Below are 22635 nucleotides of genomic sequence, written 5' to 3' on the forward strand. Positions count from 1 at the left end.
TTGATAGCTACCTATTTATAGGTAGATGAAGCCGAAAGAACAAGACATATCCTACTCTTCATTTTTCTGAGCCTTAACCTTGTTGAAGAGTATCCTGCCCAGAGCTACACTGGGCTCATCCACCAACCGCCAGTAGTAGTCCGCAACGACGACGATCATAGCAAAGACAATTACATACATAGTGTAAAAGCTCGCATCAGTAGACCAGCCGAAGTCGCCAAATAACTTCAAGATTTCGACGCCAGGGGCCAGGTATATCAACCAGTGTAGCAGATAAAAGGAAAAGCTGATGTCGCCAAGGTAGATCATAGGTGGTGTCGATAACAACCACTGCACCCACGGTAAGTTCTCGCACGCTACTAGCAGCAAGAATCCTCCCACACTGCCCCAGAAGCACACGGTGGCATCGTTGTTGCCTTGGTATAAGATCGGGACCAGCCCTACTAGAGTGTTATACGGCTCGACTCCCTGGTGCCCGCCCTGCGGCCAGCCCATGACAAATATCGCAAAGACAAGCAGGCCAGAGAAAAAGGCCGTTTTGAACAATTGGTGGCGGTGGTCGCGCCCCGAGGATTTTAGGCCCAGGTCCCCAATCGGTGCCGGCTGCCACGAGCGACGATTCGACGTTAAGAATGCGAAGTCCTCGGATAGGGGGTTGAAGCGCAGCTCGGCCAGGAACATACCAGCCATAAAGCAGAAGACCTCCCAGTGGCCGAAATGAAGTGCCCAGAGGGCAGAGACGGCGATGACAAGCTTGCGGCAACGCTTGCCCAGGTCGGCCACGGCGACGCATAGCATGAAGATGATCATCGATCCGCGGTACTCCACACCTAAGGTCCAACAGTGGTTAAAGGAGGTCGGCGCGTACACGGACCACAAGTAAGGATCCATAACGGGTAATGTAAGGGATACATAACCCATTATGTGGCCCCAAAAGGTCTGGTTATTATCTCGCCATGTACCCGGGGGAAAGATCGGATAATACCACGTAACGATGCAGGTGATAGAGGCCAATACGATCAAAGGCATGAACAGGCGGATACCACGGCGGACCATGGACGAGCACAGCTTCCCAATGAGGTCGTCAGACGATCTGGTGTTGGACGAACTGTTTGACAACCTGGCCGATATCGTGCGGAGGGGAGAGTAGGCCAGTACGAAACCTGACAGTACGAAGAACAGGCACACCATAGCCTTTCCAGCCAGCACAATGCGCACGAATGGCAGCTGGCTTATGCCGTAGTTCAGTTCTGCAGGAGCCGCGCCCCAGGGGTTGGCGAAGGCTTGATAGTAGTACGACACGACGTGAAATGAGTAGACGATAATACATGCTAGGCCTCGGATGCCGTTCATATATGTTGTCGAGGTCACCTTGCTCTGTTTCCGTGTTGCTTTGCCGCACATTGCTGCCAGAAACCAGGGAGCAAGGACCCAGAGCCGATGGGAGCGGCCGCCATTCGGCTGGGCCCAAGATGGGGCTTGGCCAGCATCGTTCTTGGGAACGGCTTCCTCGATGTCGTCAATGGATTCATGGGGGATTTGGTAGTATTCGACCTCGGGTTCTTTCTCATTGTGAGGCTCGAGCAGCTTGGGTGTGAGAGGATCGAGGTTGGGCATGTCGGGATCCGGGCTTTGGTGAGCAGTGCGGAACGACGGAAAACGGAAACGTGAGCTACCAGGATGGTGTAAACTAGCTGTCGATCAGCCCGCTGCACATATATGTATGCCCCTTTAACGCGTATGGAAGAACCCCACGTGCCCGCTTCATGGAGTATACGGGGGTCATGATGGTCCTTTCGCTGATCTTCGTGCGCCACTGATATGATACTATTTTATATCTAAGCTGCCAAAGACACAAGAGAGTCAACGCCACCGCGGCAGGGGCAAAAACACAATTTGGCTGTAGCTATGCCGGCTATGGTCGGGAAAGAGGATTTCCTTGCGAGGTGAGGTAGGAATATTGGTACTAGAACTTCGAGGACCCAAGGCGACACCGTTCACTGGTGGGGTTTCGTGCACATTTTGCTTGTCGCCCACAGGACGTGGCTTGTTTTGTCCGTTATGTTTGCTTTTTCACGAAATGGTAGAACTGGTAATTTTGCGATTAGGGGTTAAGAGACAATTTGTCGCACTTGAGAGGCCTCAGATGTCTTTGATTGATTAATTGCCACAGTCAAATAGGATTATTGACATAAGTAAAATTTGCAGGCGCTCTTTAGTCCCTGGCAAAACCATGGTCAACATGCCGCCACAGCGAAGCTGCATCACCACCCATGCCACGCCATGCGAACCCCCGAGCACGAGAGACGCAAACTCAACAGACCACGTGCAGACTAAGGAGAGTATCTATCAACAGCCACGAACCTGTGCACCCTGTGCTACTGGGCAAGTGTCGCCTTAGCTGAGAATGCCGGCCAGGTCGCGTCAGTTCCTGTACCTGCATGGAGTTTTCACACCCAAGTCGAGAGCAACGGCGACATACGAAGTTGTAATAGAAGTCAAATCTGACATGGGCTGTAAAAGATGACCAATGCCCATTTCAGACCGAACCCTCAGTGTATGACTACTAGATCCTAAGGTAACATTGTTGAACTACTGCATTATGTCGGAAAGGCATATGAGCCATACGATCGGTCTACTGCTATAAAGCTCACTAGGAGTCCATTGGCGTTGTAGCACTTGATTGTCGATCTTGCTTTTTCCGCGGCGAAAGTCAAGGGCCTCGATTGAATCTTTCAGCGTGAGATCAGCAGAAGCGCCACTCCCGTTCACCGGCTGGGGATGAAATCCGTGTCTTCTGGGACAGTAACAGCCCACTCTCATCCCTTCCCGCCGGGCTCCATCCGGCTCTTCGGCCTGATTTTGCAGAAAGATGAAAGTGTATCGCCACAGTGCCATCTGTCCCAATAGTCTCTCTCGGCTTAGAGAAACTGACCTCTACCCTTGCAAGTTCTGACTATTGGAGGCGGCCTAGAGAGGGGCTTCAGATCGTACACCAACGCGGGTTCGATACACGGCACTGACAGCGTCCAAGTACACACTCATGTCTTCGAGACCGGTAACTCACGGGGAATCTTCTTGCCCCGAATGCTGACCACTGGAGATGTGGAGCACAATCCGGATCCCAATAGTCGGTAACCGGTCCCCATCTTAAACCCCACCTTCGCCAGTAGGACACCGCCCCGGAGCCGGTGCATAGACGAGGGCCGCATATTTAGATCTCTCACCGGCCAGTCATCTACCAATTGCACTGTAGCACGCAGACTAGCCATCCATGCCTAACCATGGACGTTTCACCACCTGTCCGGACTGGTAATGGATTGTGACGCAGGGGATCGAGCGCTAGGTTGGTGACCGCCGGACAAGGCGGCGGAGTGCACTATGTGCTTGTAGCCGAAAGTTCATGATGCGAGACGAACAAGCATGTCAACAATCCTGTCTATCAGGTAGTCAGTCGATATGGCCAAGTATATAGCCTTAGTTTGACCCTTTCCTCATTGCAGCATGTGTATGGTCAGTTGATCTCAGTCACGAAGAGGCCATCTTTTCCCAATCATAGCGCGAAACATGTCAGCACTTAAAGCCGGGGATAGTTTTCACGATGCTCCGCCGCTGGGGAGCGACCGTGGATCATTGGAAGCTGAAGCACCTGCCCTTCTCCCGATCATCGACAGCCAGCCGGGCATCCATATCTATGCGCGGTCTCATGAGAAGTTCACCGCGCTTAGCAGGACAAAATGGGAGACCACGGATATGACACCCCTTGCGATAGCCAGACCTATGAGCGAAGTTGAGATCTCTGCGGTGGTCGTCGTGTGCACTCAAGCAAACATCCCCATTGCCATTCGGAGCGGAGGCAATGATGTTTCGGAGCGATCCCGTGTTGATGGCGGCGTCGTCATTGATATGCGTTCGATGGACTCCATGATCCTGTCTATGGATCGCCAGTCAATCCGTATCGGAGGCGGGGTGAACTCAGGTAACCTGCTGAAGTTCCTAGACAAGAACGCTCTGGATACGCCCTGTGGATGGGGTCACGAAATCGGCTACGCCTCATGGGCTTGCGGCGGGGGTTACGGGCTCGAGTGTGGTACAAGGGGTCTCGGGGTTGATCAGATAATTGCTGGTCGAGTTGTCACCGCTTCTGGTGATGTCTTGGAGGCGCAGGAAGGCCACGGTGCGGATGACGCGTTGTGGGCACTCAGGGGAGGCGGCGCGGGCGTGATTGGAGTCGTTAGCGAACTCACTATCAAGGTATACCCCAGACCGAAGGCCCTGGCTAAATATATCTGGTTTCCTTACGCTGAGGCGGAGAAGGTCTTTGGAAATATGCAGAAGCTATACCAAGACGATTTCCCCGAGAAGTTTTCGGGCGAGGTGTTTCTCATCCACCCTTTGGATAATGGGGGTATTATCAATCATTTCTTCTGGTGGCAATTGGAGGAGGATGGGAGCGATCTGGAGAAGGCTAAGGACTACCACAGAAGAATACTCGAATGCGGAACAGTGGTTTATGATACAGTCAGAGACAAGGAAGACCACTGGAGTGAAAGTAAGTCGTACTAAATGGCATTGCACTCTCGTGATCTCTATCGATATCTGAAGCTGACTGAACTCTGAAGCGACCCCATTCCAGTTCCTCTACTCAATTGAGACTCACAGCACGGATAATCGAATGGTGAATCACAACAAATCCTGCGTCGTACCCTCCTTCTCCGCCGAGCTCGGGGCCATCTTCGCGAGGCACCCAATGCCCAACACGATCTCGGCGGTCGTATTGCACAATTGTCACGGCGCGGGTGCGAGAAGAGACGTATCGGCGGCGTTTGGCAACCGAAATCCACATCTACTTGTGGGCCTATCCGTGCAGTGCTCCTGGGACGACGATGAAATGAAGAAGAAGATGACAACTTGGCCTACTGAGGTTTATGAGGAGATCCAGTCAGCAGGGTTGGCCACAGAGTGGAAATACTGCAATTTCAACCCACAAGAGCAAGGGGATGGGAAGATGTACCTAGGAGAAGGAGGGGTCAAAAGGATGAGGGAAGTCAAGAAACGGCTGGATCCCGACAATTTGTTTTCCAGCTCGAGCCCGGATCTTGGAGACCGATGACATGCCATAGAGATCGTTCCCGCTCAGATTCCGGTGTATATGCATTCAAAGAGGAGCATAGAAACATGTGCGTGCTCAACACCCAAGTTATAGGGTGTGTTCTGTTGTCCGATTGATCTTAACTATGCTACATTATTTCATAACCCCCAGGAGCAGCCCGATCCATGGCTGCTGTATAGAGACGCCTCACTCCAAGGGTATCATGTTTCCAACTGCAAGTCATACACTGGCTCTTTCACTTCCTAGTTCCCCCAATCTTCCTGTCCTTCAGTTTATTTGTTCTTGAGGGTCCTGCTAGCAGTGGTGCTGCCCTGGCGTTGCTGGTAGTACAGGTAGCCGAGAATGCCAGCAGCGATCGTGCCGAGAATAAAGAAGTTGTCTGAGAAAAAGGGGTGGTTAGCCAACGGTCCTCGGGCTGCGGAAGGGTGGATTGCAACACCAGACTTACGGATCGCGAACCCAAGCGTTCCCTCGACAAAGTGCACAACGCCCTTGCCAGCGTCGGCGATCGTGTGTAGTACCAACGCGAACGCGTTGAAGATGGCGGCGAATATTCCCTGGATCACCTCGATGATCGACTGGAAGAAGTGACCGACTCCTGATGTAATACCCATCTTGGCTGCTTGGATTGCTGTCTTGTAGTTGTGGTAGGAACCTCGAGATGTTCAAAGTACGTGTGGTATTGGTTAGGCTGTAGCAAGGAGGCGTAAAATAGCTTCACTGGAGGAAACAGTCGGCGGGCAGATGGGAGACTGTGGCTTTTTATTCACCAAAGGCAGCTCTGATCGCAAACACAAAGGACATCAGCCTGAGGCTGAAGCTACGTCAGAACCACTATTGTTCCACCGGCTGCCTTCTCTGTTAGGCTGAGGATGCAAGCCCGCGAGCTCGACAAAGGGAAAACTTGGTTTCGCGAGCCAGCCCGGCCAGCCAGCCCTGCAAGGCAAGCGGAAAGCATCACGATGACACGACGTGACGATCGCTGTGGCTGCATCGCGGTCGGCGGTTGGTTGACAGCGGCATGACGTCAAGGGCTGCGAACGGCAAAGTGTGGGGACTGCGGGGCAAATGCTCCGGCGGCTTGAGCCGAGAACGATCGTCAACAACAGACCATCAACATTCAAGTTCTTTGTCGCGTTGATTAATGCGATTGTATGAATGCGAGGCCATGATTTTTTTTTCTTCTTTGCCATGAGTACAATTTCTGGCTTTGAAGAAACGAGGCGAACGCGAATTGCAGCAAGAATGCATAGCAGCGGGAATGCAGACCTGGCTGGTATCCTCGAAGTGCAAGGACGTGCTCCAACTCGACCCTTTCCCCTACGCGCCACATGGAAAAGGGTCGACCCAGGCGCAACAGCGTCAGAATGCCAGTGGGCGTGGCAGCCAGCTCGAGCCGAACCACCTGCACGGCTAGTCCGTGTTGTCTCGGCGGGGCGCTGACGAAGTAGTGTCTGAGCACCTTGCCTCAACTGTCACTGATGTCTGAACGCTGCACTTGAATACTGTACGCGGCACTTGTTGCTGGACATAGTACGGGTGTCGATTCGAATATCCTAGTAATAGTCACCAGATCCCTCTAATTAAGTATGTAGTACACATCACGGGCGGGAAGCGAATGGCCCTAAGTCCGGGCCTTCTCAACAACCTGATGGAATGACCCCTATTATGACTGAGGCCTGCCAAACCGAACGCTGTTATGAACAAGCAATGCACAAGTCTAGCATCGGTCGCCCTCAATCCTTCGTGTGGATAAAGGATCGAGTTGCGTGCTCCTCTAGCATACTTTCTTTCCCTTGACTTTCTGACAGTTCCCATCGTCATTGGGCACATCAGACCTTCCATGCATGAGAAGATGGGACGAGCTACATAAGTACTGCTCTTTCATCGTGTAGCACGCCATGGCGTTGAGAACTTGGGATTTTCGATCACCTCCTGTACGTCTCTCATCTGCCCATAACTCACCTGCCACTTGGTGACAAGTAGCGCACCTCGTTCTATTATGTTCGGATATCCCGGTGAATGGGTGACTAGGATGCATTAAAGACGCTAGCATTACCGCCTGCGTGGTCATAACATCGAGTCCGTCAAAGCAACGGCCTGAATGAATAAATACGAAGCAAATATGACCTGAGATCATATATGATAGCCGCAGGACGTCGCGTGGGATCCAGCACTAAAGAAATCCCCAGCATTGAACCTATTAACAATATCAAGTATTCAGGCTTAATAAACACTTGTAGCCTATGGCGTCGTTCAAAAACACGGGTGCTTGATAACGATTGAAAAGTGTGAGCTGAATCTCGAGTGCTCGGCCGAGGCAGAGAAGCCCAGCTTCGCCCGCCATACCGGCAGTACATCTTTTGACATTTGGGGATCATACCTTATACCACACCACTTGCTGTTACTTGCAAGACTTACAATTCCCCATTTTGAGCCAAAAAGCCATGATTCGAGTGAATCGTAGTACAGTACATAATAAGATTTTGGTTTCATTTTGAGCCACATGTAGAGCGGCACCCTAATTCGATTGCATATAATCAGGTACTGTTCCCAACATTTGCCCCGTATGAACAAAGTCATTTGCATTTGTTGTCACATAGCGGTACTATTTTACATACCCAATTTGAGCAAATTGTCAATTGTACGAGTAGATACTAAACAAATTCTTCTTCAAAGTCAAGGTAACTTGACTGGAAAGGCATTTTATAAAGCACGACTGATGTAAGATGATTTTGATTGATAATAGAAAAGATCCCAGGGCCATTACCAGGTTGTGATCAAGCGTCTTTCAAGTTCCAACCTTTCTCTCGAGCCCCGCCCCCGCTATAGCCGACATGGAAACGCCATTCTGCAACCCACGCCATCGGTTCCTGGATATTTATTGCAAGCCATGCCGCCAAGATCATAAGTTTTGTCGGAGTATGCTAGGTGGCCTCTTGGTCGATAGAAGGAGTCGACGAAGAGGTCCACGTAGAGGGGAAGATTGCCCTTGAGAACGATTTTCGGATTATCGAGGCTCGTCTCATGAATCTGAAGGGCATTGCACTGCGAGTCGTAAAGTGTGGCGATCCTGTATTTGTTTCGTGTGCTGCCGTCGCTTGATGCTATGTATACTGTGCATGATTCCGAGCCAGTCTTGACGTATTTACTCCAACCCATGTCTTGACGTTCTCCAAGGGAATTGTCCGACATGGTTGGATAAGCAGCAGCTTTGAGTACGGGAATGCTGAGGAGAGCGTTGATCAAAGCTGATTGAGCTTTCATAGTGCAGGTTCCTTGGATGGAATAGTAGTAATGGGCCGGTTATACAGAGGATAGAGTATGTCGGGTTGTGTTCACCAGGTTGGACAAATCGAAGAAGTCAAGCAAAAGCATGCTCTCTGTATTTATTTATATGTATTTGCACTTTTATTCTGCAAGATGGTCCAGTCTTTCCGGTCGTCGAAGGCATTTGGCATTTTTAGGTTCTTGAGGGGCGATGCAGGTGGCATGGATGTCTGTTGCGTGTCACCAAGCGTGTGCCAGAAAGACCTCCGACCTGGAATGCCGCCCGCCGCGGTCTGTAAACAACGCCCTGCGGAGTTCAAACATATTGTGAACAAATATAGATTCTATAGCTTTTTCTTCTTCATCCTAAGTCCTTGGCTGCTTCGCTGAATATGGGAACCTGGCGGAAGCTTCTATTTTTAAGAGTAAAGTAGTTCTGCCAAGTACCAAAAGCCAAGGCTGATTCGATAATTATCTGATAATAAAGACCTGAGTGAATGAGAGTTCCTTCTGCATATCTTCTTGGCATCACACCATACCATTACCCTGGCTCAGCCACACTTGGCAGCATCTCCGCTATTCTGTAGTCGTTAGCTTTGCAAATGCCTGGTAGCCAATCAGAATTTCTTGATCATTGGTGCTGAGTATACATGCTCAGATCATACACCATTCAGAGACTCCTGGTGCATGATCTGACTGCTTCAGCCACAATGCCAACAAAGTCTCTCACTTGTTTTGCCATTGGCGTTTACAGATGTCGATTGAACCAATGGAAGCCCGAACTTCCTGGACACTGGAGCATCACCACTGTGGCCTAGGTAACCACTCAGCATGCTTGTTCCTAGCTACATCGGCATGACCAATCAAGGGCCCGAATGGTGAAGTCAAGGCCTTGGACCGGTTTGCAGGCACTTCTTCCATGAATGTCACTTTTGCAATCATTTTCCATAACTATATTCTACGCCTTCACTTGTATTGAATACCCGAATTATAGGTGTGGTGTTACATCATTGGCCGTAGTATACGTATCGTAAGGTTTCAGCAACCAGCCGCCGCAGCAACACCAGTATGAACACCGCAACAACCCCCCAAATCATGACCAATTTGTCATACGTCTTTGTTTGGTCCCAGCCCTCGTAATGGATGAATGCCTCGATTGCACACCAGATGTTATAACATAGCGGAACAACCGCGATCATGATAGCTCTTATATCCTTCCAACGCACGCGCGCGCGATCTAGAGCTGACGTCGGAGCAATTGTCCCTACAATTCAACTAAATTAGAAAAGGCCACATACAATCGGGGATGCATCTTGTTAAATTCACCGCGATCGCTTTTGCCATGCTTGACTTCTGGATTGGCCATGGCTGTCGGTTTCTAGAGTTTGCTGTTTCGATTCTGTCTGTCTTTTCTGTTGATTTGTGTGATGAGGTGTAAATGAGAAGTAGTAGAAGGCTGCACAACAGCCGAAGCACACTGTGGATTTGATTGCACTTTTACTTTGCCCAGACTTGGGGGCGGGGGCTTGCTAACCAATTATAGGCGCCAGCGCTGGACTACCTATCTGTGGCTGTGCACGCCTAATTTCAGTGCCTTGGCGCATGAGGCTGCGCTACGCTGCATAGGACAACTGTGGTGAGGTGGCCCAGTCCAGTCAGAAGGCGTGCTTGGCCCTCCTCACTCTGGCGTATAAGCTTGGCACGTCAAGTGCCCAGTCCCCAAAAGTCCTAGACCCCTGCCCCCAGCGGCCGTTGATCAAGTCAATATCTATATGCAGTTAGATAGGCGCAATCTCTTGGCTAGTATACATTGCCATGCTTTTTCAAAAAGTACTACTGGGAGGATCGTGTTGGCTGAGTATATCAGATCATTTTCTTGCTTGCTAAACTTAGAAAATTCGAGGTAGAGTGTGGTTGGAAGACCCATCTTTCATCATGGCACACAGCCGAGCATCAGTGTTGGAGCTGAAGAGTGTTGAGCTTCATGGGCCCAGCAACATTTGATCCTCGGCGCAACCTGGATGAAAGGGTCGAGAGGACGTCAAATTCAAGTAATATAAGAACCATCAACAAGGCCGTTGCCAGTGTTCCCGAGATTGTAAGCAGCATCTCACAATAGTCCACATCTATGTCCTCGCGGATTTCTTCAAGAATTCGTTCTCTAACCTCCTCTACATATTCGCTTCTTTCAGCCATAAAACTTCAATATGAGACCACTGTTTGTGCTTGTTAGCACGTTTGCACTTGTGCCCTCTTTTAATTGCCTCTCATCGTCCGATAAGCGGTCCTCTACTTTTAGCCAGGACCCCGAAGGAAATCTGAAGGAGACTGTGGTTCGGAGCCTGGGCTCTGCGGTTGGACAAACACAAGAATCTCATTTTATGAAGCATGGGGCTCGGGCAAAATATTCCATTCTTCCGGCATCTCAGACAGGGGTTGTGTCTAAGCCGGTGGAATTGAGAGCAACAAATTTGGGTAACTATGACCGTCATAATAACCTCATTACGGTCACTGACCGAGTCACAGATTCCAATGACCACATATCGGAAAAAAAGGTTGCTCGAAGACTCCCCCGAAGAGTCAGACTCGGCTTGGAGTGGCTGGGTGTTTTTGCGACCGGCTTCGGTTTCTGGGGCCTGAAGGATGGTTGCGGTGATTACCACGAAGGGGGTGACGCTGCTCCCGGAGCTAAATGCATAGTGGCAGCACTGGGTACCGGCGCCCCCCTCGTCATTGCGGGAGATGACACATGGGAGTATATCTCAACGTTAACAAACACTGGGGTAAATGTCGTCGGGCAAGTGGCTGATATTCCCCTTGAGAACTACCCTATCCATCGTCTTCCAAATGGTCCCTTTTTCCCTAATATGGCTGATCTACCCGCTAAGCGAGACGATTCGGTTGGTCGTGTCGAGCGTGCCATATCAACGAAGCTTGGCATGGAGGTCAGGCATGTCGGAGTGTGGGATGGAAACCACCCTGGATCGCCAGAAAAGCGTCACGACAAAACCGAAGCTCACCCGGTGTTTGCTATGGACCGCAATGGTCAAGACTTTCACTTTTCCTACATGGGGCGTCGCGAAGATACTGGCGAACACAAATTCATATTCGGCTATGGGCCGGGCATTGAAAATCAACAGAACAAAATGCGACTTAAAGCTCGCCAGGCTTTCACGTACAACACACAGTATTTCGACCGCGGTGGTCTCGATATTATTGGACAATCCGATATCATGGGAGGTAGCAACCACCCTGAGGTACAACCTGACCTCAACGACCCGAACAGCTATCAATGGCTATACGAGCAGATGAACTGTTATATGGATGGAGGCTCATACGAAGCACTCAGGCACCACGGGCTCTGGTTCCAGATCTATGATAGTAATGATGAGGGTTCACATCCTGGCACCCTCGCTGCCGGAGCTATCGCTGCTTTTGGGCCAAGCACACCATCAGCAATATCATGGATGCAATCAAGTGGCGGAATACCTACGGTAGAAGGATGTTCCTCAATAGGGCCCTGGAAGATGTAGTATAGCCGCGGACTAACTCAACTTTAGACTGGTAATAGAAGAAATATGCTCCGCCAATATGAAAGACGACACATCAATCCACACTTGTTGTATCAAGCCATCTGAAATGGCATCAGGAATGGTACGTGTGACTGCTTTAGGTTCTAGGCATGCCTTGCTAGGTCTGAAGACATGGTGTGAATAAGCGAAACGGTAGTAACCACATTGAAGCCTGGCGAATCAGAGGCGACGGGCGCTAAGTGGCTTGGCCTAGTAGTACAATGGCCAACAGCCCTCCAGGGCTCCGGCCCAATTTTAGCTAGCAGTGGCCGTTGTGCCGCACTGGCGATTTTGCTGAGAATATCTCTCCACCTCCTATACAAATGTGTTTTATATGGAATGACGGCAAACCCGGGGGAAACTGGCAGTTGACGCAGCCGGGGGATGGAGATAGTTGGGATTAGCAAAAAACGAGTTGTGTCGCACGGCAGCATGCGCTGCTACTGGGGTGATGATGCCATCCATGGGGCGTCCTAGTTCGGTATGTGCGCTTCAGCACTTATGTCTGATTCCTGTTCAAGGATCTACCGTAACATCAATCTATCCGTCAGACAAGGAAGGCAGACCACATATCATCAGATGCTTCGGGCTTTGTTGGTGTTTAGAGATAGATATAGGTTAGCGTTTGTCTTCAAAAGTGGGGTTGCTCTCAAACCAGGCATCAGGGCTAGTTGTGAAGCAAAGAGAAGAAAAAGCTTATGCTTCGCTTAAAAAGCTTAGCATGTACCTGCAGGTCCAACCTTCCCACTTACAATGATACCAAGCGTGAACTCCAGCCAAATATTGACGGTACCTGATCCAGAAAACTCAGTACAGGAACTCGAGAAGAAATTGGCTATTGCAAATGCCTTTTTGAGGCAAATGTGAAAACCTAGTAAAGCGGGAATACCGGAGCTTCCCTCTAGCCTCCTCAGCACCAATAGAATGGGCTTGGAGCCCAAGCTTTTCATCAGATTGAGATGTATGCGCTGAAAGGTTGTACCGTTCGCATTGATCAGTAAGATAAGCGCTGACGGCACATGTTATGATCAAATAGCTGGATTGCGCGATGGCATGTGTTTGCCGATTTCCCGAGTCTATGTCCTGAATCTGTGCCGACATTGCCGTTGCCGTTAGCTCTGGCCGCGTAAGGGCTGTGCTCATACAGGCGCTAGTGGGATATGGAACGCAGTCAATTGCCGTAAGCCGTGGTTTGCCTCGCGAGAGCCTGTCCTTTACTCCCCGTTCTTCTCATTCCCATCAACGGGTCGCCATTGAATCCGGCTTCATTGAGGTAACATTGCCTCTCCAGTGGAGCTAGCATCCTGATCATGAACCACGGTGTTTTGTATCCTTTGTAAGGCATCGTTAATAGTGAGTTCTTCGCGGCTGCAAGGTAAGTCCAACACTATATGCCTCTCATCACTTCTATTAACGCTGCAGACTGATGCCAAGGGTAGGGATGAACTGATAGATATCTGTGGGTCTGATACCCTCAGGTCACACTTTCAACGTAACCTTCTCTAGCTCCCAGGGCTAAAATCCAATCATCACAGTTGGTTCTTGTTTCTGCGTACAATAAGAGCGCGTAGGCATGAATACAACCAATTGCTGTTCGTTTACAACCGCTGCAGGGGCAAGTGTCCAAAGTCTAATTCACGACATTTAGATGGGTAGACGTGCGATGCCTCAGTCCGAATCATTGGACTGTCTTATTTCTTGTTGTATATATCTAGACACAACCCAACCACCCTGAACAGATGGATTTCGCAATGCCAACGAACAATTATCTGAAAGATCCCAATAGTCTACAAAATCCGAGCGCACAGTTCTTTCTCTGATCAAAGATCGCCCGTTCCTCTCAATGGGCTTGATTAGCGTCGCCATCAAGATCGTCATTGTGTTGGCAGTAGCGGCCTTCTTGATCACAGTCTTTGGGCTTCTGATCAAGAGCAGGCTAATCAAATCGAAGTCCACGGAAGATGAGGAAATTGCGCTACCACAACCATCTATGACTCCTCCGGCGTACGTGCCTCCTGCCTATGTGCCCCCACCTGAAACAGTGTAAGTGATACTCCAATCTTCGAGGCCATCTTTCTAACCCGCTGTCGAAGGTATGGGAAATGATAGAGGCCTTAAGTTTGCGGGGCTATGAAGTTTCTAGTACCATGAGGAATACCACAACTCGGATAAACAACAGACTTGAAGCCCCTTTCCTGACCGCCAATACTCATACCGTCACTGGTTCGTCCCACCTCCAGCAGGATGGGTTGGCTTGACCTTACCCATGGCGTTTTCATACGCTTAAGCTCCATATGCAGGAACTTTTCATATATATTTGGCAGCGCGACGAGGTTGCCAATACGTTGGAAGCAAAGAAGCCAATAATGTTATTCATCCACCCGGTTTGAGAAATTAGCCTTTCCCGATATTCGAACTTATGTCACTATGTGCCCACGTCTTATGGTGTAATCTGGGTGTATTGATATACAAAATAAGACCAGCCCGTTTGTGGCGAAGTCTTGGGTCGTTTCTGCCACACGAAAATCCGCGTCGCACCCAAATTAGTCAAGCGAAAAACCTTGCGCTTTCCGTTCCACGACCATCACAGCTCGTCGTACGTTTCAAAACCGTAGCAATAGAGACGCCATAAAGACCACCATGGCCACAGCCAGTCTACATTTTCTCGGTCGGTGGATAGACCAATAGGATTGCCCCTGCCTTGGTGGGGTCGGGTAGGTTTGCTGTCAAGTAAGTGGCGAAAGCTTATGTCAACTTCCCCTACGTCGCATTGAACCAAGCCCCGCGCGCAGTACCCAAGCTCAAGTTCAACATCGGGTCCTTCATAGTCCAAAACTTGCACTGCCGTCTTTCAAGATGACTATATACCACATTGTTCTGTTCAAATTCAAGTCGTTAGTGCCGGTGGAAGAGGTCAATGCGGTCTGTGGCTCTGAGCTAGCCTGGATTTGGAAGCTTGTTAACACTGAGCAGGCATGCGATCGGATGCTGGCATTGAAGACGAATTGTAAGCACCCAGAGACACAGCAAGAATATGTGAGGACGTCTATTGGAGGAAGCAACAACAGCCCTGAAGATGCGGCAGTAAGTGCACCCTTATGATGAAACCTGGTAGAGAGAGTCAACACTAAAGCTTCCACAGAACGGATTCACCCACGCTTTCATCAGCGAGTTCGAGAACGATCAGGCTCGAAAGTTCTATTTGGAAAAAGACCCAGCTCACCTCGAGTTTGTCAAGCGTATAGACAACATTTTGGAGAAGCATCAGGTAATCGATTTCAGTCCTGGGGTATTTTGAGATGTGCACCTGGGCATGCAACGATCAATGGGCTATGAGCTCATATTATGACCAAATCTTCACGTAATAATTATCCTTGAATACATAGTTTGACAACGTTCTTAAGACGTCTTGGAAACTCTTTCTACGAGCATCTCATCTTGGACAGTGAGGCCCGGTAAGGTTGCTTCAAAGTAAGAGGGCTCCGTCGTTTGATTACCTGAGACCTTGATTCTCCTGAACATGCCAAGGCCGGTCGTTTATTACCTCTTAAGCTGATAAATATTCGGACAAGAAGGAAGACACAGGTAAAATGACTTGCTTTGACCCATTCGATAAGCCAAGTCAATCAACCCGACGCCGAGGGTTTGAATTTGCCACAATTTCGGTTCAAGGACGACCCGCTCCAGGAGTACGTATGTTATTGCAAGACTAGAAAGCGATCGAAACGAAAGTCATCGTAATTATGTTCCCCTCACCTTCGTCTTATCAGTGGTTGCTTCTAGTAAACCGCAACGTACTACTGTAGGATCAGTCTTCATCGTGATCCGCGGGATTGGAAATCTCTTGCAGTGAGTCTAATGACAGCCTCTGCGGTTCGACAGGCCAGTCTGCGTTCTGTGACTGATACACTGCTACTGGTATGCCGGATGCGGTAAAAGCTAGGCGTGGTTTGAGATTGAAGAAACGTTGACGCTCGCGTAGCCGGCTGGGATATCGACAAATATGTAGTCCGACAAGGCAGAATGTGGCCATACTGTGTATCACTTAGTGCCTTGCCCTCAACCTTGTGTTTAAAATACGCACACAAGTGGCAATTTCCACAATAGCCCCCACCGAATGAACCCAGCAGCGACGCAGTAGGCCACATCTACCAAACACACGACTCCGATACCAGTCTCAATTATTAAGAAAACCTCGAGATGAATTCCAGGGGGACGCTCATAGAGAGCTTGTAGGGTTCGAAACATATCCCACGTCAGCAGCAGGGACATTCCGATAACCTGCACCAATCAGTTGACCATGCTTCATCCAACTGAACGTTTGAGCCTACCAGTGAAACGCAGTATTCTTTACCAAGGGGTACGTTGCCGTAACTCGATCTTTTGTCCCACACTAAAATCCAAACTAGTGGCAGTACTGCACTGGCCAGACGAAAAATTCGCAGGAGTTTTCTGGTCTGTCGAAATCCTCCCCGTCTCCATCTTACAGCGAAGAACAGTTGAGGTGATATGTCCTCTACCAGCTCTGGCTGGCATTGTCGAGACGTTTCTCTGATGACATGAGGTCGCCTTCTAAGTGAACTGATTCCCAGATTTTGTGGCGGTTCGTTCGATATTGTCTGTGACTCAAACCTTGCGTGTACTGTGCGAGGAGACAACCTCGCCACCAAGGTAACCCAGAGCAGTTTCGTACGCAAAATCATTGTGTAAGGTTAAAGGCTTCCATGCGGTTGTGACTTGCACTGCCGGTCGAAAACAATGGATCAATGGTAGAATCTCGGTGAAATCCCTATTGTAAGAGCATGCTTTGAAGAGGATAAGAGTAATGGCTTCTATGTTTGCTTTCTTCGAGAAGAAGTATCTTCCATGTCACACACAGCCTGATCTGATACCCTGAGTAATTGATGGCAATCTAAATTGTGTGTGGCGCAGCAGTCGATCCAGGCTCGGCATCGGGGTATATTTTGGGGTTTAAGGACCACCTTCGTCTGGACCCGAGAAAATCTATTTACGGGTTTGGCATCATCTAGCGTTTCGGTCAACCAGGCGCCCGATTCGCTAGGTCTAATCTCAGCTTCTGCTCAGCCCCCATCCACGGCATCTCTGTAGAGAACTACCCCTTGAACGTGCCGAAGACTGAGCATATTCATGATTTACTTGCCGTACAGTTCGAAATAAAACAGAGATACCATATCATGGTTGGTTAAACAAAGTGTAAGCGGCAAAAGGGAGCTACATAATATAGCTAAAACTCAGATGGGCGCAATTGTATGTGGACTTCGTTTTCATGTTACTGGTACTTTTCAGATTACCAGACCTGGTCCCATATAGGGAAAGCCGGGGTTCGAAGATGGTATTAGGAACGGTGAGTGGGGAATCGGACACTTGACTCTTGAGGGACAATGTTGTGTAGCCACGCACGCATTATGCTGCCAATTTGGCGTAATCGTAAGGCTACGTCGACTCATCCTGCCGTCTTCGCTGGATCTTTCTGCCTCGCAACTTTCTCCAAGGTTATGATTACTCCCGCCACACTCCTCGCCTTTGCTAGAGCTCATCAATTACTGATAACCCTTATTTACATCATGAAGACATTAGGCGTTCTGTCCCAAAGGGGCTGGCGTCGCACTGGTGCAGTCAACGTCATTCTTGCTTCGACATGTGGACTGGTCCTCCTGATATGCCTCATTGTCTCCCTCAAAGGGAAGGAATCTTCCGCAGACCTTGGTACATCACGAATTTATCAAGGTTCCTGCAGCCAGGCGGCAACAGTAAGCACCACGCTGCACGTAGCCCTTAACATTGTGTCTACGGGTGTTTTGGCCTCTTCCAACTTCTTTATGCAAATTGTTACATCTCCGTCCCGTGGCGAAGTTGATCGCGCTCATCAGTATCTACGATCCCTAGATATAGGGCTTCAATCGACGAGAAATCTACCTGCTCTGTCGCGGATGAAGCAGATTTGTTGGGTCATGCTCCTTATGAGTAGCATTCCCCTACATCTCTTCTTCAACAGCGCTGTATATAAGACCGCTTACCAAAGTCAACGCTGGAATCTTGCTATAGCGACTGAACAATTTGTTGCCAACGGCATCGAGAACAAAACGTACTGGCTACCTGGAGCTAGTCTAGCGGGAAGCGGGACATCGTCACCAGCACAGCAGCTTTGGCACGATGGAGAAATAACTTCAAACCAAACAATTTATAGAATCCAGGGGTTTGGAGACCGCAATATATTCGACCAGGGATACCTAATCGATCAAGGAAGTGAGCTACCGAGAAATGTCTCAAGTGTTGCTGAAAAGAGCCTGGAGTGGGTGCATTTGAATGTAGCAGCTTGCATGGCGGAGTTCAGGCCTTCCAAAGTACACACCCAATACCGGGACCTTGTCATGGTCGTGGACTCTGGGACTACCTCAAATCAAGGGTGGATTCGGAGCCAAGTCTTTGACTTTACCCCTGAGAGCAAATTAAGTAATACGTGGAACTCAAGGATGCCGCCAAATGGCGTCAACTCCCTATGGTACTGGACGCAATGCACCGTCGACACCCCCCTCGCTTCCCAGTACTGGACATCTACAAGCAGTTATTACCATTCGTGTGGGCGACTCTTCGGACTGCACACCTCCTATCCACTCTATAGTTCTGTTTACCCAGATCCCAACTCAGTCTCTTTCGAAGATGATGGTCTGGAAGGGATAACTACGGCTGAAGAAACTTCCCAAGGCTACATTGCTCGTACAGGCGCAAGAACTCTGCAGATTAAGTATTGTCTGGCCGAACCAACCACATGTCAAGTAAGGGTTTCCAATACGCTGTTGTTAATTGTCATACTATGCGTTCTAATAAAAGTGGCCACATGCATTTTCATCTTGAGCAAGTTGACGGAAGTCGCCCTCGTGACACCCGGAGACGCCATTGAATCTTTCATTACGGGTCCGGACCCTGTCACCGAGGGTCTTGGATCTTTAGGCTTTTCAGACGCCCAGAACCTTGAGTGCAAACCGCGCAAGGCGTATTCCACTACCCAAGATCCGGCGCTTACATTTGTACATCGGCCGGGAAGGTGGCTTACTAAGACCCAAGGCTTGCACTCAGCAGTTGGGCGGGGTATTTGGGTTCAAGTATACTACCCTAGCTTCTTAGCTCTGGTCATGGTGATTGTGGCTCTTATCTTCAGCAGCATGTCAGGGTAAGCAGTTTCGCTGCACAGCAGTGTGAGAATTCGAAATAAGACTGATCTCGTGTAGGTTAGGGGAGTTTGGGCCGTCTGAAAATACGGAGACTACCACGTTCGGCTATTTGCTGTATGGGTCTACGAGCTACCTTGCCATACTCATTGTCGTCAACACACCTCAAGTCATTCTCTCATTTATCTATCTCACAATCAACACACTGCACACACAACTCAAGGTTGAGCAAGAATGGAATTCCTATGGTGGTGGATATACCCCCCTGCGAGTATCATATCCATCCGGCATGCAAGTATCAACCTACCGCCTTCAACTGCCATATAAGTACAGCATCCCACTCATAGCCATCAGCACGCTTCTTCATTGGCTTCTCTCCAACTCTCTGTTTCTTCTATTTATTGAACGGCGTAAGTAGCTCTCTTTGCATTCAGAGAGCAACACGTCTCATTGACAATGTAAATAGATCGAACGCCTAGTTTATCAAATTTCAACGAAGTGGCAGATAGCTTTGGCCTCCCCAAGGGCACTACTGTAGGGATCGGCTTTTCCGGGTTAAGCACAGTTGTGTTATCCTGCGTGGGCGTTGTTTTCATCGTGTCCCCTTTCTTTTTTAGGTATCGGAAACTGAAGAACGACATGGTGGTTGGAGGGACAAACAGTCTCGTCTTGTCAGCCGCGTGCCATCCCCCTCTCAGGTCGCGTAACACCGGTCAGCTTCCCTCTATATTCTCAAAGGTAAATTTCTTGCTGATAGTGTAACATAGCCGCGCAAAACGAGTCAACAGCACCACTGCTTCCCATGGAGGGTCTCGGTGATAAGGATCATCTTAAGGAGTTGGCGCGAGGCAAGCTACGATGGGGAGCTATGCCATTACCCCATGAACTCTCTGCCATGATACAGGTCGAAGACAGCGAGTCCGTCATGCACCTCAGTCTCGGGGGAGAAATACACGACGTGCAAGCCCCCAAATCAGGGATGTTATATGTTTAATATGCATCGCCAGACAGCCGTGAGCTCAATGGGAGAGGAGACAACTAGGTACTCACAGCCTCACCACTGTACAACAGCGAGCGGCATTGAGTGCTCGCACCTAAATTTTCTTTGTAAAGGTGAGAACCAAGTAGCATCTGGTCGCGCAGAGATCTATTGGAATACTGGGAAGTCGATAAAGCATTGGGAGACAGACGGATATTGGTATGGTGGAAATCATGTGACTGGTTTGCTACCAGGTGCATCGTGATCAGATTCTCGAGAAAGTCTTGGCGTTCATCTCCAATTTCAGGGGTCTCTTTCTTGTCTGCACCCCGCGATCAGCTAGGCGACGTCATGGCACCAACCCACTAAAATGGCCCGCCCAGCAGCCCACTCGACGGTCCATTGTTTCACGTTTCGCGGGGCTCAAGGGCTCAAGGGCTCACGATGGCAAGTGGTCACTACCCAACCCAGACAATGAGACGGCCCGGAGTCAAGGGGCACGATGCCATCTTGGACCAACCAGCTGGGGTTTCTCTCTCTCTTTCATTTCTAGATATCTCCTTGCCATTGGCCGGCTTTCCGCTCCGAATGGCGATAGACTCTTCGATCGGAAAGCAAGATGTTCTACTGGGCAAGTATCTACAGGGGTGCCCCGCCGCCCGAAAAAAAAGGGCGTCCAAGCTTCCTGGGACCCGAGTTGTGAACCCTTGTGATCCATCCATCTTGTTGCGACGTCATTCCTTCGAGAGCTGAACTCTACTTCTGGATGCACCACCAACCCATCCAGCGATAGACCCATCGACAGCGAACAGATACGATCAAGGCGACCAGCATCCAGGAACCATCAGCGGAGGATTCTAGTCCCAGCGAGCGACCTTCTTAGCATCCAGCTCGGCGCAGCGAACCGTCACCTACAGTGAACGTAGCAACTATACCCAAGTCACAGACCATCAGCTGTTAGGCTGATCACCACCACCACCACCACCACCACCATGTCGCAACAGACAGCTCCCATGATTATCAACCTGCCCCAGCCGCCGTCGAATCCCGACACTCCTAGCGAGATGCCGTAGGTTCTCTGGTTTTGTTAGCATCCTGGCCCCCTCCGTCAGCTACTAACCTGCGTTATCCAAGTGGGACCCCGACGAGCACAACCACCTCCCTTTCCGCCCTGTCCACCACCGCCATCAAAGACGGCCACCGCGGCCACGCCCATGCCATCCCGGGCTTCGGCGGCCAACGGGGCCACCAGCACAATGCCTCGACCAACAGCCTCGAGGCCGAGCGCGCCGACCGCATCTCGCGCCTGGCCGGGCTCGAGCGGGTCTCGACCCTGCGCGCCCCGTCCGGGCAGCAGCAGCAGCCACCCCAGCCCGGCCACTCTTCCAACTCGCCCCAGACCACCCCGACCTCGACCGGATTCCCCTCGGCCCAGACCCAGCAGCAGATCAGCGCCCTGCCCAATGCGCCCGCCTACTTTGACTCCCACGGGCAGCCCACGGCCGCCGGCACCAAGATGAGCACCGTGGGCACCGCCTCGGCGACGGGCAGCTTTGGCGGGCGCACCACGACCGAGGGCGGCGACCTGGGCGATGACCCCACCGAGGTCGACGAGGACACCATGAGCATGGACACCGACTACCGCACCATGGACGTCGGCTCCACCTCGGGCGTGGTCGACGCCCTGGACGAGGACATGACGAGCCGCTCCGTCGGCGGCTTCGAGGACCGCATGAGCGACGACGGCACCGCAAGCCTGGTCGGCTTCGGCGAGGGCGCCAACAGCACCGTCAGCGGCCCCATATACCACCGCCGCCCGCTCCCGGGCACGGTGGGCGCCACCGGCGCCTGGGGCCTGGAGCGCAGCAGCTCGGGCCTGAGCGAGGCCGCCGTGCTGCGCTCGCAGCAGCTGAGGGATAGCGGCGAGGCGCCCGTAAGCGCCTCGGCCCAGACGGAGCGGCGCGACGCGCGCATGATGGACGGTGTATCCGTCGACGGGGGCGGCCACGTTGGCACGGCCGACGACGACATGTTCGTCGACACCACCACGTCCGGCCCGGTCCCGGTGCAACAGCAGCAGCAGCAGCAGCAGCCTGGCCCGGGGTCTGTGGGGTCTACGCCGAGAGAGGCGGCCGAGCGCATCCTTCACGAGAGGTTGGACGGCGGGGAGGGCCGTCTCGGCGGTGCTTCGCCGACGCTGGAGAACACCAAGGGAGGAGTAGGACTGGGCAAGTTCTACTTCGAGGACAAGAAATAGGATGAGGCCGCTTTGGAACCATGATGCTCATGAGTGCGTACTGCATTTTGATGATGATTGACGCGTTCGCCCGTGGGGCCTTTCACGATGTCTAGTTATGGTCTTGCGAATAAAGGAGGATGGAGTCGCGATTTCCCGGCCCCCAAAAGTACATGTAGGCTACTTGCTGATAGATGATGGAGTCCTCAATGATTATGGATGTTACCTCCACATATCGAAATGAAGGTCTCTTCTTTCCAGACTGTGTTCAGATC

The 22635-nt window shown here is 50.8% G+C and overlaps 7 protein-coding genes across 7 annotated transcripts; 5 read left to right on the forward strand and 2 right to left on the reverse strand.

Annotated features, from left to right (window-relative positions):
- Window positions 1–51: 51 nt before the first annotated feature.
- JN550_011568 (uncharacterized protein) lies at window positions 52–1617 on the reverse strand (the record flags this gene model as incomplete). Its single annotated transcript, XM_049309947.1, has 1 exon — window positions 52–1617. One exon carries the CDS (start codon window positions 1615–1617, stop codon window positions 52–54), a length of 1566 nt encoding a protein of 521 aa, XP_049166430.1.
- Window positions 1618–3567: 1950 nt separating this feature from the next.
- On the forward strand, window positions 3568–5113 carry JN550_011569 (uncharacterized protein; the record flags this gene model as incomplete). Its single annotated transcript, XM_049309948.1, has 2 exons — window positions 3568–4552; window positions 4623–5113. 2 exons carry the CDS (start codon window positions 3568–3570, stop codon window positions 5111–5113), a joined length of 1476 nt encoding a protein of 491 aa, XP_049166431.1.
- A 272-nt stretch (window positions 5114–5385) lies between these two features.
- Window positions 5386–5727, reverse strand: JN550_011570 (uncharacterized protein; the record flags this gene model as incomplete). The annotated part of the gene is made up of 2 exons (XM_049309950.1): window positions 5386–5492; window positions 5562–5727. 2 exons carry the CDS (start codon window positions 5725–5727, stop codon window positions 5386–5388), a joined length of 273 nt encoding a protein of 90 aa, XP_049166432.1.
- A 4863-nt stretch (window positions 5728–10590) lies between these two features.
- JN550_011571 (uncharacterized protein) lies at window positions 10591–11916 on the forward strand (the record flags this gene model as incomplete). Its single annotated transcript, XM_049309951.1, has 1 exon — window positions 10591–11916. One exon carries the CDS (start codon window positions 10591–10593, stop codon window positions 11914–11916), a length of 1326 nt encoding a protein of 441 aa, XP_049166433.1.
- Window positions 11917–14811: 2895 nt separating this feature from the next.
- Window positions 14812–15253, forward strand: JN550_011572 (uncharacterized protein; the record flags this gene model as incomplete). The annotated part of the gene is made up of 2 exons (XM_049309952.1): window positions 14812–15039; window positions 15098–15253. The coding sequence occupies 2 exons, from the start codon at window positions 14812–14814 to the stop codon at window positions 15251–15253; spliced, it is 384 nt and encodes a 127-aa protein (XP_049166434.1).
- A 2287-nt stretch (window positions 15254–17540) lies between these two features.
- On the forward strand, window positions 17541–20139 carry JN550_011573 (uncharacterized protein; the record flags this gene model as incomplete). The annotated part of the gene is made up of 4 exons (XM_049309953.1): window positions 17541–19147; window positions 19206–19555; window positions 19612–19857; window positions 19913–20139. The coding sequence occupies 4 exons, from the start codon at window positions 17541–17543 to the stop codon at window positions 20137–20139; spliced, it is 2430 nt and encodes an 809-aa protein (XP_049166435.1).
- Window positions 20140–21137: 998 nt separating this feature from the next.
- On the forward strand, window positions 21138–22381 carry JN550_011574 (uncharacterized protein; the record flags this gene model as incomplete). Its single annotated transcript, XM_049309954.1, has 2 exons — window positions 21138–21193; window positions 21259–22381. The coding sequence occupies 2 exons, from the start codon at window positions 21138–21140 to the stop codon at window positions 22379–22381; spliced, it is 1179 nt and encodes a 392-aa protein (XP_049166436.1).
- Window positions 22382–22635: the final 254 nt, after the last annotated feature.

Source organism: Neoarthrinium moseri, assembly GCF_022829205.1.
Source record: "Neoarthrinium moseri strain CBS 164.80 chromosome Unknown scaffold70_Wmoseri_CBS_16480, whole genome shotgun sequence".
In the NCBI taxonomy this organism is placed as follows: domain Eukaryota; kingdom Fungi; phylum Ascomycota; class Sordariomycetes; order Amphisphaeriales; family Apiosporaceae; genus Neoarthrinium; species Neoarthrinium moseri.